At 40.1% G+C, this 11899-nt stretch overlaps 6 protein-coding genes across 6 annotated transcripts; 4 read left to right on the top strand and 2 right to left on the bottom strand.

The window, feature by feature from the left end:
* Nucleotides 1-41: 41 nt before the first annotated feature.
* Nucleotides 42-1028, bottom strand: BATDEDRAFT_93065 (uncharacterized protein; the record flags this gene model as incomplete). The annotated part of the gene is made up of 3 exons (XM_006683232.1): nt 42-79; nt 211-719; nt 793-1028. 3 exons carry the CDS (start codon nt 1026-1028, stop codon nt 42-44), a joined length of 783 nt encoding a protein of 260 aa, XP_006683295.1.
* Nucleotides 1029-2488: 1460 nt separating this feature from the next.
* BATDEDRAFT_93062 (uncharacterized protein) lies at nt 2489-2707 on the top strand (the record flags this gene model as incomplete). The annotated part of the gene is made up of 1 exon (XM_006683236.1): nt 2489-2707. One exon carries the CDS (start codon nt 2489-2491, stop codon nt 2705-2707), a length of 219 nt encoding a protein of 72 aa, XP_006683299.1.
* Nucleotides 2708-2726: 19 nt separating this feature from the next.
* On the top strand, nt 2727-4284 carry BATDEDRAFT_33861 (Obg-like ATPase; the record flags this gene model as incomplete). The annotated part of the gene is made up of 4 exons (XM_006683235.1): nt 2727-2870; nt 3013-3351; nt 3443-3652; nt 3723-4284. 4 exons carry the CDS (start codon nt 2727-2729, stop codon nt 4248-4250), a joined length of 1221 nt encoding a protein of 406 aa, XP_006683298.1. The 3' UTR covers nt 4251-4284.
* A 382-nt stretch (nt 4285-4666) lies between these two features.
* On the bottom strand, nt 4667-5390 carry BATDEDRAFT_37579 (uncharacterized protein). The gene has a single exon (XM_006683231.1). The coding sequence runs from the start codon at nt 5341-5343 to the stop codon at nt 4708-4710; it is 636 nt and encodes a 211-aa protein (XP_006683294.1). The 5' UTR covers nt 5344-5390; the 3' UTR covers nt 4667-4707.
* Nucleotides 5391-8358: 2968 nt separating this feature from the next.
* On the top strand, nt 8359-10572 carry BATDEDRAFT_28835 (uncharacterized protein; the record flags this gene model as incomplete). Its single annotated transcript, XM_006683234.1, has 4 exons — nt 8359-8457; nt 9172-9535; nt 9635-9823; nt 9911-10572. 4 exons carry the CDS (start codon nt 8359-8361, stop codon nt 10570-10572), a joined length of 1314 nt encoding a protein of 437 aa, XP_006683297.1.
* Nucleotides 10573-11123: 551 nt separating this feature from the next.
* BATDEDRAFT_28834 (uncharacterized protein) lies at nt 11124-11868 on the top strand (the record flags this gene model as incomplete). The annotated part of the gene is made up of 3 exons (XM_006683233.1): nt 11124-11396; nt 11506-11680; nt 11753-11868. Coding segments are annotated over 3 exons (564 nt in total), but the record flags the coding sequence as incomplete, so codon positions are not given.
* Between the last annotated feature and the right edge of the window lie 31 nt (nt 11869-11899).

The raw sequence follows: 11899 nt of genomic DNA, 5'->3' as shown, positions 1-11899 counted from the left end.
GTGGAATATTTCCGGTGGGTGGAGGGTTAGGCGATGGAGTGTCAGGACCAGCAGTAGGGTTGGGTGATGAAGTAGTTTGCTGAGCACGATTTTTGCGAGCTGTAGTAGTCCTGGTTCGACGAGGTCTACGAGTAGGAATGCGACGTTGTCTTTTGTCGATAACAACTAAAGACCTGCGAGTCAAACTAGTGTGAGTATCATTAGGCAAACCTTGAGGAATAATACGGCCATCTTCAGTTCGAACAGCAGATGACGACCAATCAGAAGCCCCGAGAACCTTGCCGGTTTCCTTGTCGACAAAAGCAGAAATCCACGACACGCTCAATGGTAAACTGCACTCCCAAACAGGACGCAGACTCGAGGCAGTTTTGTACAATTTGTCACTAACAGTAATTGTTTGATTGGTAATACTTTGTGCACCATGAATCACCAGTGATTCAGGGAAATTTGGATCAGGCGATGTCGTAAGCGTTTTCCCGTCGATTTGGATGCCTAATGAAGCAGCAAGAGCAACCAGAGCATCGACTGGAGAGATTGTCTTTAAACTCGAAAACCTGCCGAGATTGGGCTCAGACTGGACATTTACCCATGAACTTGTTTGGGAGATGATATTTCCGCTTTTATCAGTAGAAACCGAAGCAACTGAATTGGCAATCACAACACCATTAACTGCCTGGGTAACATAATTATGGTACACACCGCTATGGTTGTCTTGGAACCTATTTAGATAAAATATATAAAATGTTGAATTGTAGATGTACCAATTGATTTAATAAATTTTAATCAACTTACGAAGCAGATGGAACAATAGTCACTCCTGAACCAAGAGCAAGAGACTTGTGAAGGTGGTCGCTGGCAATATTTTTAAGAGTGGTCAAACTGGAAGTAGCCAGACCATTGGGAATAGTCGAGGTAAACTTGGCCACGGTTTGGGGCGAATAAAAGGCAGGCAGCGATATAATCGGAGTTGACGGAATCGCGAAAGCAGAAGTAGCAAGACCAAATACAATAGCAGCAGCAATAAACATGATTCCTATTTTAAGAGTATACAATAGTAATAATAAAAGAAATGCACTAGAAGCTAGAGACGGTTCAACTTTGAAGTAGTAGATAACGAAAGAACTAGGGTTAGATCTCGTCGATATTTATACTAATTTGTCGACGGCTGCAATCTACGCCACTAATTGCAATAGCACATGTTAGGGCGGCTCATGTGGTTCGGCACTTGTTATATTTCCACAAACTAACCCACCGCAAAGTACCCCCACCAAAAATCTGCAATGTCATGTTGCTATTCGAGATTTAGCTAGGATAGTGGTACAATCAACCACTTGACCAATCGGCTATTTGCTTTCCTAAGCATGCTTTTTCATATAAAAGTCAATGAAAATATGTAATAGCAATAACCACGTCATTTTACTTGTAATCAGTTCTAATGGAACCTGACAGAAGGGTACTTTGACTCTTCTAAGCATATAGAAATGATGTCAAGTTATCATACTGATGAGAAATATACGTGCCACTTGATATGGCCGCTCATGGCAGTAATTTGGTTTGGATATCGCCTCAACAGTTTATCGAGTCTTGAACCCAATCTAATAGAATGGGATTGTAATTCTAACTTGGTGTGTTTGATAATGCAAAAGACATCAATATATGCGAGTTTTTAATCAGATGGTGGATCTTGAGAAATCCAGGATTTGAATTAGCAACACTTTTATTGCTTTATTTTGTCTGATGCTACATACAATCCCAAAACAAATCAATCTCCACCACAATGCAAATCCATATAGATCAAATACCATTAATACATATATAGACATGTAATTTTATTCTTGAAACAATCAGATATATTTGAATAAACAGACTATAGTGCTACTGGAAAGTGGTTATAAACGCTTGTTTACAATTGATTTTGAAATATATTCTAATAGCAAACGATCTGCTCCAATTAAACAATGAGAAACTGTTTCAACATTCGAAATAATGCAAATAATTTGTATTAATAAATGGATAAAAAGTCCTGATTCACCTGTCTAGATCATACAACTTTAAGCAAGAAATTCCATTTACAGTCGTATTTACGCAATGGATTACTTTATCCTGCAGTCTTTATTTCGCTTTGGAATAAATAATGGTTAAACACTGTTAAAGACTGACTTGAATAGACATTTTCAATTCTTCAAAATACAAAATGAAACTATAATTTTGATCCGAGATTGTCATCTTTTGGCAGTCATGCATTGTATGATCACCAAGTTTGAAACTGGATATTGAGTTTGACTGTTCTGCTGTTTCCAATCCAATCCAAGTCTTGCAAACTCATTTGTTGTATTCTAAAATATCATATTCGCGCTTGAATTCAAGAAACTAATCTTGGGAATGCAACCATGCATGCTAATCATCAAGAAACCAGTAGATTTGATGGAAACATTATGCAAGACTAGCAGTTTATTAAAACCCATTATTTGATGTGTTACATGTAAATATGACTGAAAAGCTATTCAGAAATGCAGTCAAGATCATATCTGATGCTGATGTCGAGTTTCCTTCACTTTTAAAAAACAAGTCGATTATTGACAATCGATCTGTTGATGCTGACAGTTGCTCATCACTTGCTGCGTCAATCTACAACGGCTATTCGATCGATCTTTTGACTAACCGTACACACTCCTGCCTTTTCTACAGCCTCTCTTCTCTTGAATAGCGACAAGCCTTTGTCCAAAATGCCCCCAAAAAAAATCCAAGTTACTGAGCGTCCGTTGCTCGGAAGACCTTCCAACAATCTCAAGATGGGCATTGTTGGCTTGCCTAATGTTGGAAAGTCTTCCTTTTTCAATTCACTGACCAACAGCTCTGTGCCATCCGAAGTAAGTCTTGGCTTTATGAGTGGATTATCTTTGGTTTCATATCATTCTCGAGTACATTCTACTGTCATTGGTCTCATGTCTGCTTGTTTCCTAATCCAATATCAACCTTTGCTTTATTCATTTGCACATTACAAACATCTAGAACTTTCCTTTCTGCACCATCGATCCGGCTGAAGCCCGTGTGGCTGTTCCTGATACTCGGTTTGACTGGCTCTGTGACTTTTACAAGCCTGCCTCTAAAATTCCTGCTTACCTTACTGTGATTGATATTGCCGGTCTTGTCAAGGGTGCTGCAGAGGGTCAAGGTCTGGGAAATGCCTTTTTGTCTCATATCAAGGCAGTCGATGGCATATTCCATCTATGTCGTGCATTTGATGACTCGGAAATTGTTCACGTTGAGGGCGAGATCGACCCTGTCCGTGATCTGGAAATCATTCATGAAGAGTTGCGTCTAAAGGACGAGGAATTTTTGACCAAGATGGTAAGTGTATTCGAATTGGGTGCACTCAAAACTTTTGTTGGGCAATTGGATTTGTGGGTTGACTGGTTTTGCTGAATTGACTTCACTCTAGGTTGAAGCCAATAGACGCAGTGTTGAGCGACTTGGTCGTGGAGGTAATGCTGCAGACAAGGCTAAAAAGGAAGAATTTGATATGCTTAGCAAAGTCTGTAACTGGGTTGTAACCGAGAAAAAAGACGCCCGTGATGGTGAATGGAACGGCAAGGAAATTGAGTTTATCAACACTTTGCAACTGATTACTGCTAAACCTGTCGTGTATCTTGTAAGTTGTAAATTTAATTGTATATATGCGCATCGTGACTTTTAAAAAAGTGCCAATTGTGTGATTGTAGGTCAATCTTTCCGAGCGTGACTATGCCCGCAAGAAAAACAAGTGGCTTCCCAAGATCAAGGCATGGATTGATGCAAACCATCCTGGCGATGTGCTGATTCCTTATTCTGGTATGTTTGAAAATATGCTCACCCAGCTTGAAACTCCTGAAGAAAAGACCGAGTACCTTGCTGCTGTTGCCACTCAGCACGAAATTTCGCAGCCAGTCATATCTGTCCTCCCCAAAATCATTGTGACTGGATACAATACTCTGCAGTTGGTATACTTTTTTACTGGAGGCTCCGATGAGGTACGCGCTTGGACAATCCGCAAAAACACCAAAGCCCCGCAAGCTGCTGGTACCATTCATACCGATTTTGAAAAAGCATTTATTATGGCTGAAGTCATGTCATTTAACGATCTCAAGGAACTTGGATCAGAAGCTGCTGTCAAGGGTGCTGGAAAATACATCCAAAAAGGCCGAGAATATGTTGTTCAGGACGGTGATATCATTTATTTCAAGGCTGGTCAGATTGCCAAAAAAAAGTAACCTTGTTTCCGAGACAAATAAATCCTCAATGCACAGATTTGTTTTATTTTGCAAACTCGAATCTATACTATAAACCATCACGACAATATGTATATCTTTTAAACCCCAAGATACAGTTTAAAAAACAATCTACTTGCAGCCATATTCACGTAAAACGCAACACTTGTGTATCTGTCTTGCTTTGGAATAAACAATTGTTGTGCTTTCCTACTACAAATTGACTCGAGCAGACACTATCAACTCGATAAACACAACGTTCATACAAAAATCAAATTATATTTTTAAACCGAGACTCTTCTTTTTGGTAGTCATGCATTTATAATGACCAAGTTTGAAACCAGATTCATACATTTTGACACTTGTATGTAGTGTTCTATTTTATATGAATAGGATAAGGTTGGCATTATAGTTGATATAATTCAGGATAAAAACTCTAAATTAAGGTTTATTTCTTGGTTTAATTCATACTTTTGTTGCCGCTAGGAGATACTGTACGACTCAAATTATTTAGTTTAAATGAGCCACCACCAATAGTTGCACTTGATGGGCGATCATAGTCATCCAGCTCATCAATGCCAACAATTTTACGACTAGATTCTCGATCAATTGTCCGAGGAACCCCAGAAGAGGGTCCAGATAAAGCATTGCTCTGGCTACGGCCGAGCCCAGTGTTATTTGTAGAAGAAATATAAGATCGTGCGCCAGAGATTGGAGAAAAGCTGACATTACGATCAGGATTAGTATGGCTTTGTGTGCGACTATGTGGGCTACTATTATTTCCTCCAGCACCAATATTCACATTAATGTTTCCAGTAGGATTGGAGTCATACGCACGAGTCGTTCGTCCACCAGAAGATGTCCCACCATATTGATCACCACCAAGTCCAGCGCTACTCTTGAGTCCATCAAAATCGCGATCAAGCAACAAATCCACCTGTGATTTTAATTTGCGAGATATCTCATCCATGTTATTTTGCAAACGAGAGATTTCGCCATCGCGTGCATTCGTTGCAGCAGTGTTACCCCGATAGTTGTGCATTTCATCCTCCAGTCGGCGCATCTGGTCTACAAGACCTTGATGCTTGGCCACCATACGTGCAGCTTCTTGGCCCTTTTGGTTGATTGTGAGTTGCAAACTGGTAATTTGGCGTTGATAGCTAGCTTCACTTGCAAGCAACTCTGATATTCGTGTTTCCAAACTGAATCGATCTGCACTCAGTTCAGACAGTTCTACTTTATGCTTGGACACTTCCTCTGACGCTGAAGATAGTTGAATCAACTTTTGTTGCAACTGTGCACGCAACCCATTTATCTCTTGTTCCATTGCACCTTTTGCACCAGCAAACTTTTCTTGAATACTCAAAATTTCATCCCGCTTTTTGGCCTTGTAGCTATCAAACTCTTGATTGTCCTTGGCTACTTGATTTTGAATATCGGCTAGCTTGCTTTGGGTATCCACAATAGTTTGGTTTTGATTACGAATTGTTTCTTCTCGTTGACGAACAGTCTGACGTAGCACAGATTCGTTTTCGCGCAAATCTTCAAGCTGCAGTTGGGTTTCAGATAGCGTATTTTGCAAATCGGATATCTTTTGAGACACATTCACCAACTTGTCCTTGTTTTGTTGACGAATATCAGCCTTGGCTTGTAGCTCTGCATCCAAACGACAAGAAAGTTGGTTGACCTGAGAGTTCAAGTCATCAAGATCGCGCAGATTGATTTCACGATCATGTTCCAATCGTTCTGTTTGAGCAAGTAACGCATCCTTTTCTCCTTTTAGAGACTCGCAAACCATACGTTGCTGTTGTAGTTCTTTTTCAAACACCTGATTGTGAGTGTGAGCCTCCTTTAAAGCAGCTTGCAAGTCAGACACATCATGAAGTAGGCGAGATCCGTCGCTTTGAAATTGTCGCGCTTGTTTCTCCAGATCGATCAAATCTTGAGCCTGCTGATTATTTTTTTGTGTCATGTCTTCAAGCTCCTGTCTCTGTTTAGATTCTGTGATTCTCGTCGTCTCCAAATCTTGCAATAGCGTTGCCTGACGTGCATTCAGACGAGAAATCTCTGCAGTGTTCTTGCGTTGTAGTGAATTTAAATCTTCAACCTCAGCAAATAGTCTTCTTTCGCGAGTAGTGATTTGATCAATCTCTGCCAAGTGTGTCTTTTCCCTACGAGACAAGTCCTCAATCTCGCGTTTAGCCTCACTCAATAGCATTCTTATCTTGGACAATTCTTCAATTTCCGCCTGTTTTTTTTCCAATAGTTCATTGACTCTTTTGGCATCTGCGTTCCGATCAGCAAGAGTTTCTTCTAGCTTGAGTGCTTTAACTTCTATTTTCATTCGCATCTCTTTCTCTTTCATCCAATCGCCCTCACGATCACGTAAAGCTTTGGCATATTTAATCAGTTCCTGCTCACGGGTTGCAACTCGCTCAGATAAATCCTTTTTTAGCCGATTTAGTTCTCCAATCCTTTTTTGAGTATCTTGCAGAGTAGAGTCTGCTTCTTTCCAAGCCTTTTCTGTAACATCTATCTTGAGTATTAATGCTGGTTTTTCTTTATTCCATTCGCGCAAATCCCTCTCATATCGTGTTTGCACATCGGCCAGTTGATTGGACAGAGTGATGGTTTCTTCGGATTTGAGAACAAGCGCTTTTTGAAGCGTGTTGGTAGATGTGTGAAAACGAGATTCTGTAGTGCGTATGTCTTGAAGATGGGCCTGTTGAAGCTGTTGCACCTGGCTGAGAAGTTTAGAGTACGCTTCTTCTAAATGTGTGTTGCGTGCTCGCTCCTCTTCCAATAGTGCCTTGTCTGTTACAAGATACTAGAGTGCAAATAAAACCATCATTGTTTGAATTTTCTCAGATTAAGTTGGATATATAGACTGAAAGATTTAAATTTTGTAGAAATACAAATTATGCAAATATGCATACTCCAGCCTAAACATACCTTGGCACGGCTCTTTTGATCCTTTGCATATAGCTTTGAAAATGCATCCGAGTGAGTAGGAGAAGATCGTTTTTCGGATAGGCTACGAGTATAGTTTGCCTCGTGCTCTCTGGCCAGTCGTTCCTGTTTGAGCCGTGACTTTTCAAGTCGCGCTAGTTCAATGAGGGATTTGGACAATGAGTTGGCATTAGAGCCTAATCCTGTATGCTGAGTTGATAGTGATGCTCCACCACTGTTATCCAAGTCTACAAATGAGTGTTTTCCATCTTTTGTTAATCTAATTTTTCCTCGAAGACCACCCTCATCTGCTGCAAAACAGACATTGTTACTATTATCTGAGCCATCTTGGTCGTCTTGCTGAGAGTAATATGCATCTTCGTGTGCTGAAGCTCCATAAGAGTAGCCTGCAGGTGCATGAGCGATACATCCAGTAGACGGAGTTGGATGAGTGTCCTGACTCTGCTGCGAGGTATAAGGAGCATATTTTTGTGATGGAGATAAGGTTCGAGGATCTTGATGCATGGTCTGATTTGGCGACATTGGATGACCACACACTGCACCGCATGTAAAATGTTGACAGAACTGTTGCTGAGGAAGTGGTGACGTGTGCGGGTAAGGGGAGTATGCAGTATATGGTTGAGCTGGATTCCCCAAAGAGTTTTTATGGACAAACGAAGTAGCTGTTTGCCCATTCAATGGTATGCTATTGTGATTAGGCGGACGACTTTGAGCATAAAGCAGACGCTCTCTTTCCAATTCTCTTAGTCGCTCATCACGACTACGGGATGTGTCGTACATTCAAAATAATCCAGTACTCTGGAAATGACAACCGGTCACTTAAAATTCTACTAGTATTCTACAGAGGTAAAGTCTGAATATTAGATTAAGTGTAGATGCGGACAGACAATAAATTTCAAATTGTTGGTGTGGATGACGAACTCGCAGCAGCTAATTTATCGAGTTTGAAATCTCATTCGTTCAATGCATTATATTCAAAGTCAAGACTGGACTGGACTGAACTGGTGTGAATGGCCATTAAATATTCAATCTATTATCAATACTAGCAAACATCTTGCTTTTACGGGTATTCAACCTAAGAAACCTGTATAGTCAGCGCCACTTTTCCAGCCTTTACCATCTAATGCCACATCTGCTATCCATGGCAAAATGCTCTAACCTCACCTACGGCCTCAATCCCACAGAACAGACTCTTTACCGTTGTGGTCAAAACACATGCGAGGATGGACGGTTCTGTTTGGTGAGCAATCGTTTTATTATCCGCCTGCATTGGAAATTTTTAAAGGTTCATGTCGACTAGTATTTATGAATTACTATTTCAGTCGTATTCACGCAATGGATTACTTTATCCTGCAGTCTTTATTTCGCTTTGGAATAAATAATGGTTAAACACTGTTAAAGACTGACTTGAATAGACATTCTCGACTCTTCAAAACACAATGTCCATCATAATACAAACTGTAGTTTTGAAAATGATATTTTTTGAACCTACCCTTTCTCTTTTTTGGCAGTCATGCATTGTATGATCACCAAGTTTGAAACTGGATATTGAGTTTGACTGTTCTGCTGTTTCCAATCCAATCCAATTCAAGTCTTGCAAACTCATTTGTTGTATTCTAAAATATCATATTCGCGCTTGAATCCAAGAAACTAATCTTGGAAATGCAACCATGCATGCTAATCATCAAGAAACCAGCAGATTTGATGGAAACATTATGCAAGACTAGCAGTTTATTATGCATTTCAACATTTTTGGTATTTCGTTTTACATGAATGCATATGTAATACTCAAACTAGCGAGTATTCTTAATTCATGTCCAGTATAATGTATACCAACGCCAAAGTTGTATGGAAGAAATACATCGACATTTCTAGACAACTCAACTAAATTCCAGCAATGCCAATTAAATGAGTGATCGCTAACAATTCAATGCTCACTGCATACACCTTCTAGTCTTGTATAGATGCTTGCCATGGAGGTCATCCAGTTGCATTAAAAGGACGGGCAGAGATTGGAGTCTGTGATTGTCAGATTCACGGAGTCTGTCGTCTTTTTCGAGGTTCTATTGCTGACTTGCCCGCTCTCAAATGCGATAACTGCAGGCTTACCATCCATTTGACTATTCATGTTCATAGAGGTCCGTCCATGGTTCGATATTTGTGCGACAACTGCGGACGAAAACAGGCGGCAACTGCTCAACTACCCGAAGCTGTATATTTGGTGCCATATATAAGCTCCATGACGTGGTCAAAGCTTCGAATGAGACAAGATAGAGCCAAATCAATGGCAAACTTGTACAAGTATCATGTTATACCAGGTAGTACTTTTTTAAAACCTCGAGTTAAATTCTATGCATTGTAATTATTATACAAGTATAAATTCCAACATTTGAATGATCTGGCAATATTAAATCTAGAAAACCATCGATGGAATAAAACGCACTGGGGATATCGATGCGAACTTTGTGCATGGCTCATTACAGGAATTAGATACCAATGCATGGAATGCCCTTCCTGGGGTAGCTTTTGTAGAGACTGTTGGACAGATCACGATTCAAATCATGCACTGTTTATCGTCAATCGGCCCATCAACAACCTTGCAATTGGTATGTGGCATTTTATTTCTGTTCAGCAGTGATAAAAGGTCGCTAACATGGTCACCATTTCAATTAAATTTTCTGACATAAAAATAGAACCACTTGCAATGCTGAGAGTTACAATGGTGGATAAAACCCACTACGAGATCAATGCATTGGAAGGCATCTCGATTCAATCGGCAGATACTGTTACCGTGCAATCCATGTCCTTGATTGAAGTACTCATGGTATATCAAGCATTAGTTTTGGGCATTGACCAACTGGATCAGACGCCCGCTTGCTGGCCTCATATTGCTAATGCTATTGCCAACATTTACGAAAGCATGGCCGAGTACTTTTCAAAACGAGATCAACCTGCTACAAGAGGTGTATCGTTTATCGACTATGCACAGCGGCACTTTGATGGTCACATTACTGCAGATCTATACCAGCCAGAGTCTTTATCATTCCATAGCAGCAAACGATTGAGTCTAACTGCAACGCTTTTGAGCAAAATGTTTACTGCGTCATTGCAAACACAAACACTGGATAAAGCGTGTTTTTACATCAATCTGGGCAACCGAACTGTATTTATTTTAAGAACCATAATAGAGCCAACTGAGTTTTACCGGATCGAGTTGGCAGACGTGGATGGAAAACCATTCAGAACTCCGCGAGTTAGAATGGCGTTTATGCAAGCTATTGGAAAAGAGGTGCGATCTTTTTCAGGTGCATTTGGCCATCAGATAATCAACAGTATTGATGCAATAGAAGAATAAAGTTGAATCTAATAAAACTGGGTTGAATAGTTGTAATTCGAGTTAAATTGGATATACTCGATTGTCTTGCAGCTTTTCAGCCATATTTACATGTAACACATCAAATAATGGGTTTTAATAAACTGCTAGTCTTGCATAATGTTTCCATCAAATCTACTGGTTTCTTGATGATTGGCATGCATGGTTGCATTCCCAAGATTAGTTTCTTGAATTCAAGCGCGAATATGATATTTTAGAATACAACAAATGAGTTTGCAAGACTTGGATTGGATTGGAAACAGCAGAACAGTCAAACTCAATATCCAGTTTCAAACTTGGTGATCATACAATGCATGACTGCCAAAAGATGACAATCTCGGATCAAAATTATAGTTTCATTTTGTGTTTTGAAGAATTGAAAATGTCTATTCAAGTCAGTCTTTAACAGTGTTTAATCATTATTTATTACAAAGCGAAATAAAGACTGCAGGATAAAGTAATCCATTGCGTAAATACGACTGTAAACTATTATTTACCAGGTTTATTCCACGTTGCACTCCAGTATAGCTGCAATGTATGGTCCTCAGATGCCTCCTGGGTTTAAGAAGCCCTCATCACTATCCAGCAAGAGCCAATCGGACTCTGAATCTGATAATGATGCATTTGGACCTGTGCTCCCACCCGAGTTCAAATCATCCAGAGCCCAACCACAAACTAGTCCAGCACTACCTTCAAAGAGAGTAATGGGACCAACAATGCCACCACCAGGAGCGACTTTGTCCGTCTATAAAAGGGATGATAGCGATGATGATGTTGGACCTCGGCCACTTGACCTGTCTGACAAAGTACAGTTGCCTATTCTTTGCTGACAACAACCTGCTATGCAAGTATTGTGGTTACTGATATAAATCAATTGTCTTGTTTATTCACTATACCACAATTCAAATGAGCTAGGACTTGGAAGAGCATGAACGAACCGAGCGATTGAAAGAAATCGAGGCAAGACTTGGACATGGTTCAGCAACCACATCTAATCAAGACGATCCAGCGGATATGCCGACTTGCAAAAGTAGCAGTGTTAAGCGAGAAGATTGGATGACGCTTCCACCTGAAGCGATGCGTTTAAAAGGTAAGGTGATTGGCAAAGCTAAAAGGCAGACTGTACCTTGTATTTAGTGACTGAATACTGAGCTGTTATTAGGAGGACCGCAAATGACTTCGCGGCAGTTCAGCTCAACTGTAAAAGAGAAAACAGTGGATCAGACTCTGTGGATCGAATCTCCCAAAGACAGAGAAAAACGAATCATTAGTGGAAAGGTAGTAACAGAGAATATCAAATATATTGGCT

Source organism: Batrachochytrium dendrobatidis, assembly GCF_000203795.2.
Source record: "Batrachochytrium dendrobatidis JAM81 unplaced genomic scaffold BATDEscaffold_60, whole genome shotgun sequence".
Classification (NCBI taxonomy): domain Eukaryota; kingdom Fungi; phylum Chytridiomycota; class Chytridiomycetes; order Rhizophydiales; genus Batrachochytrium; species Batrachochytrium dendrobatidis.
The sequence above is the reverse complement of the archived record's forward strand: the minus strand, read 5'-3'. Positions and strand labels throughout refer to the sequence as shown.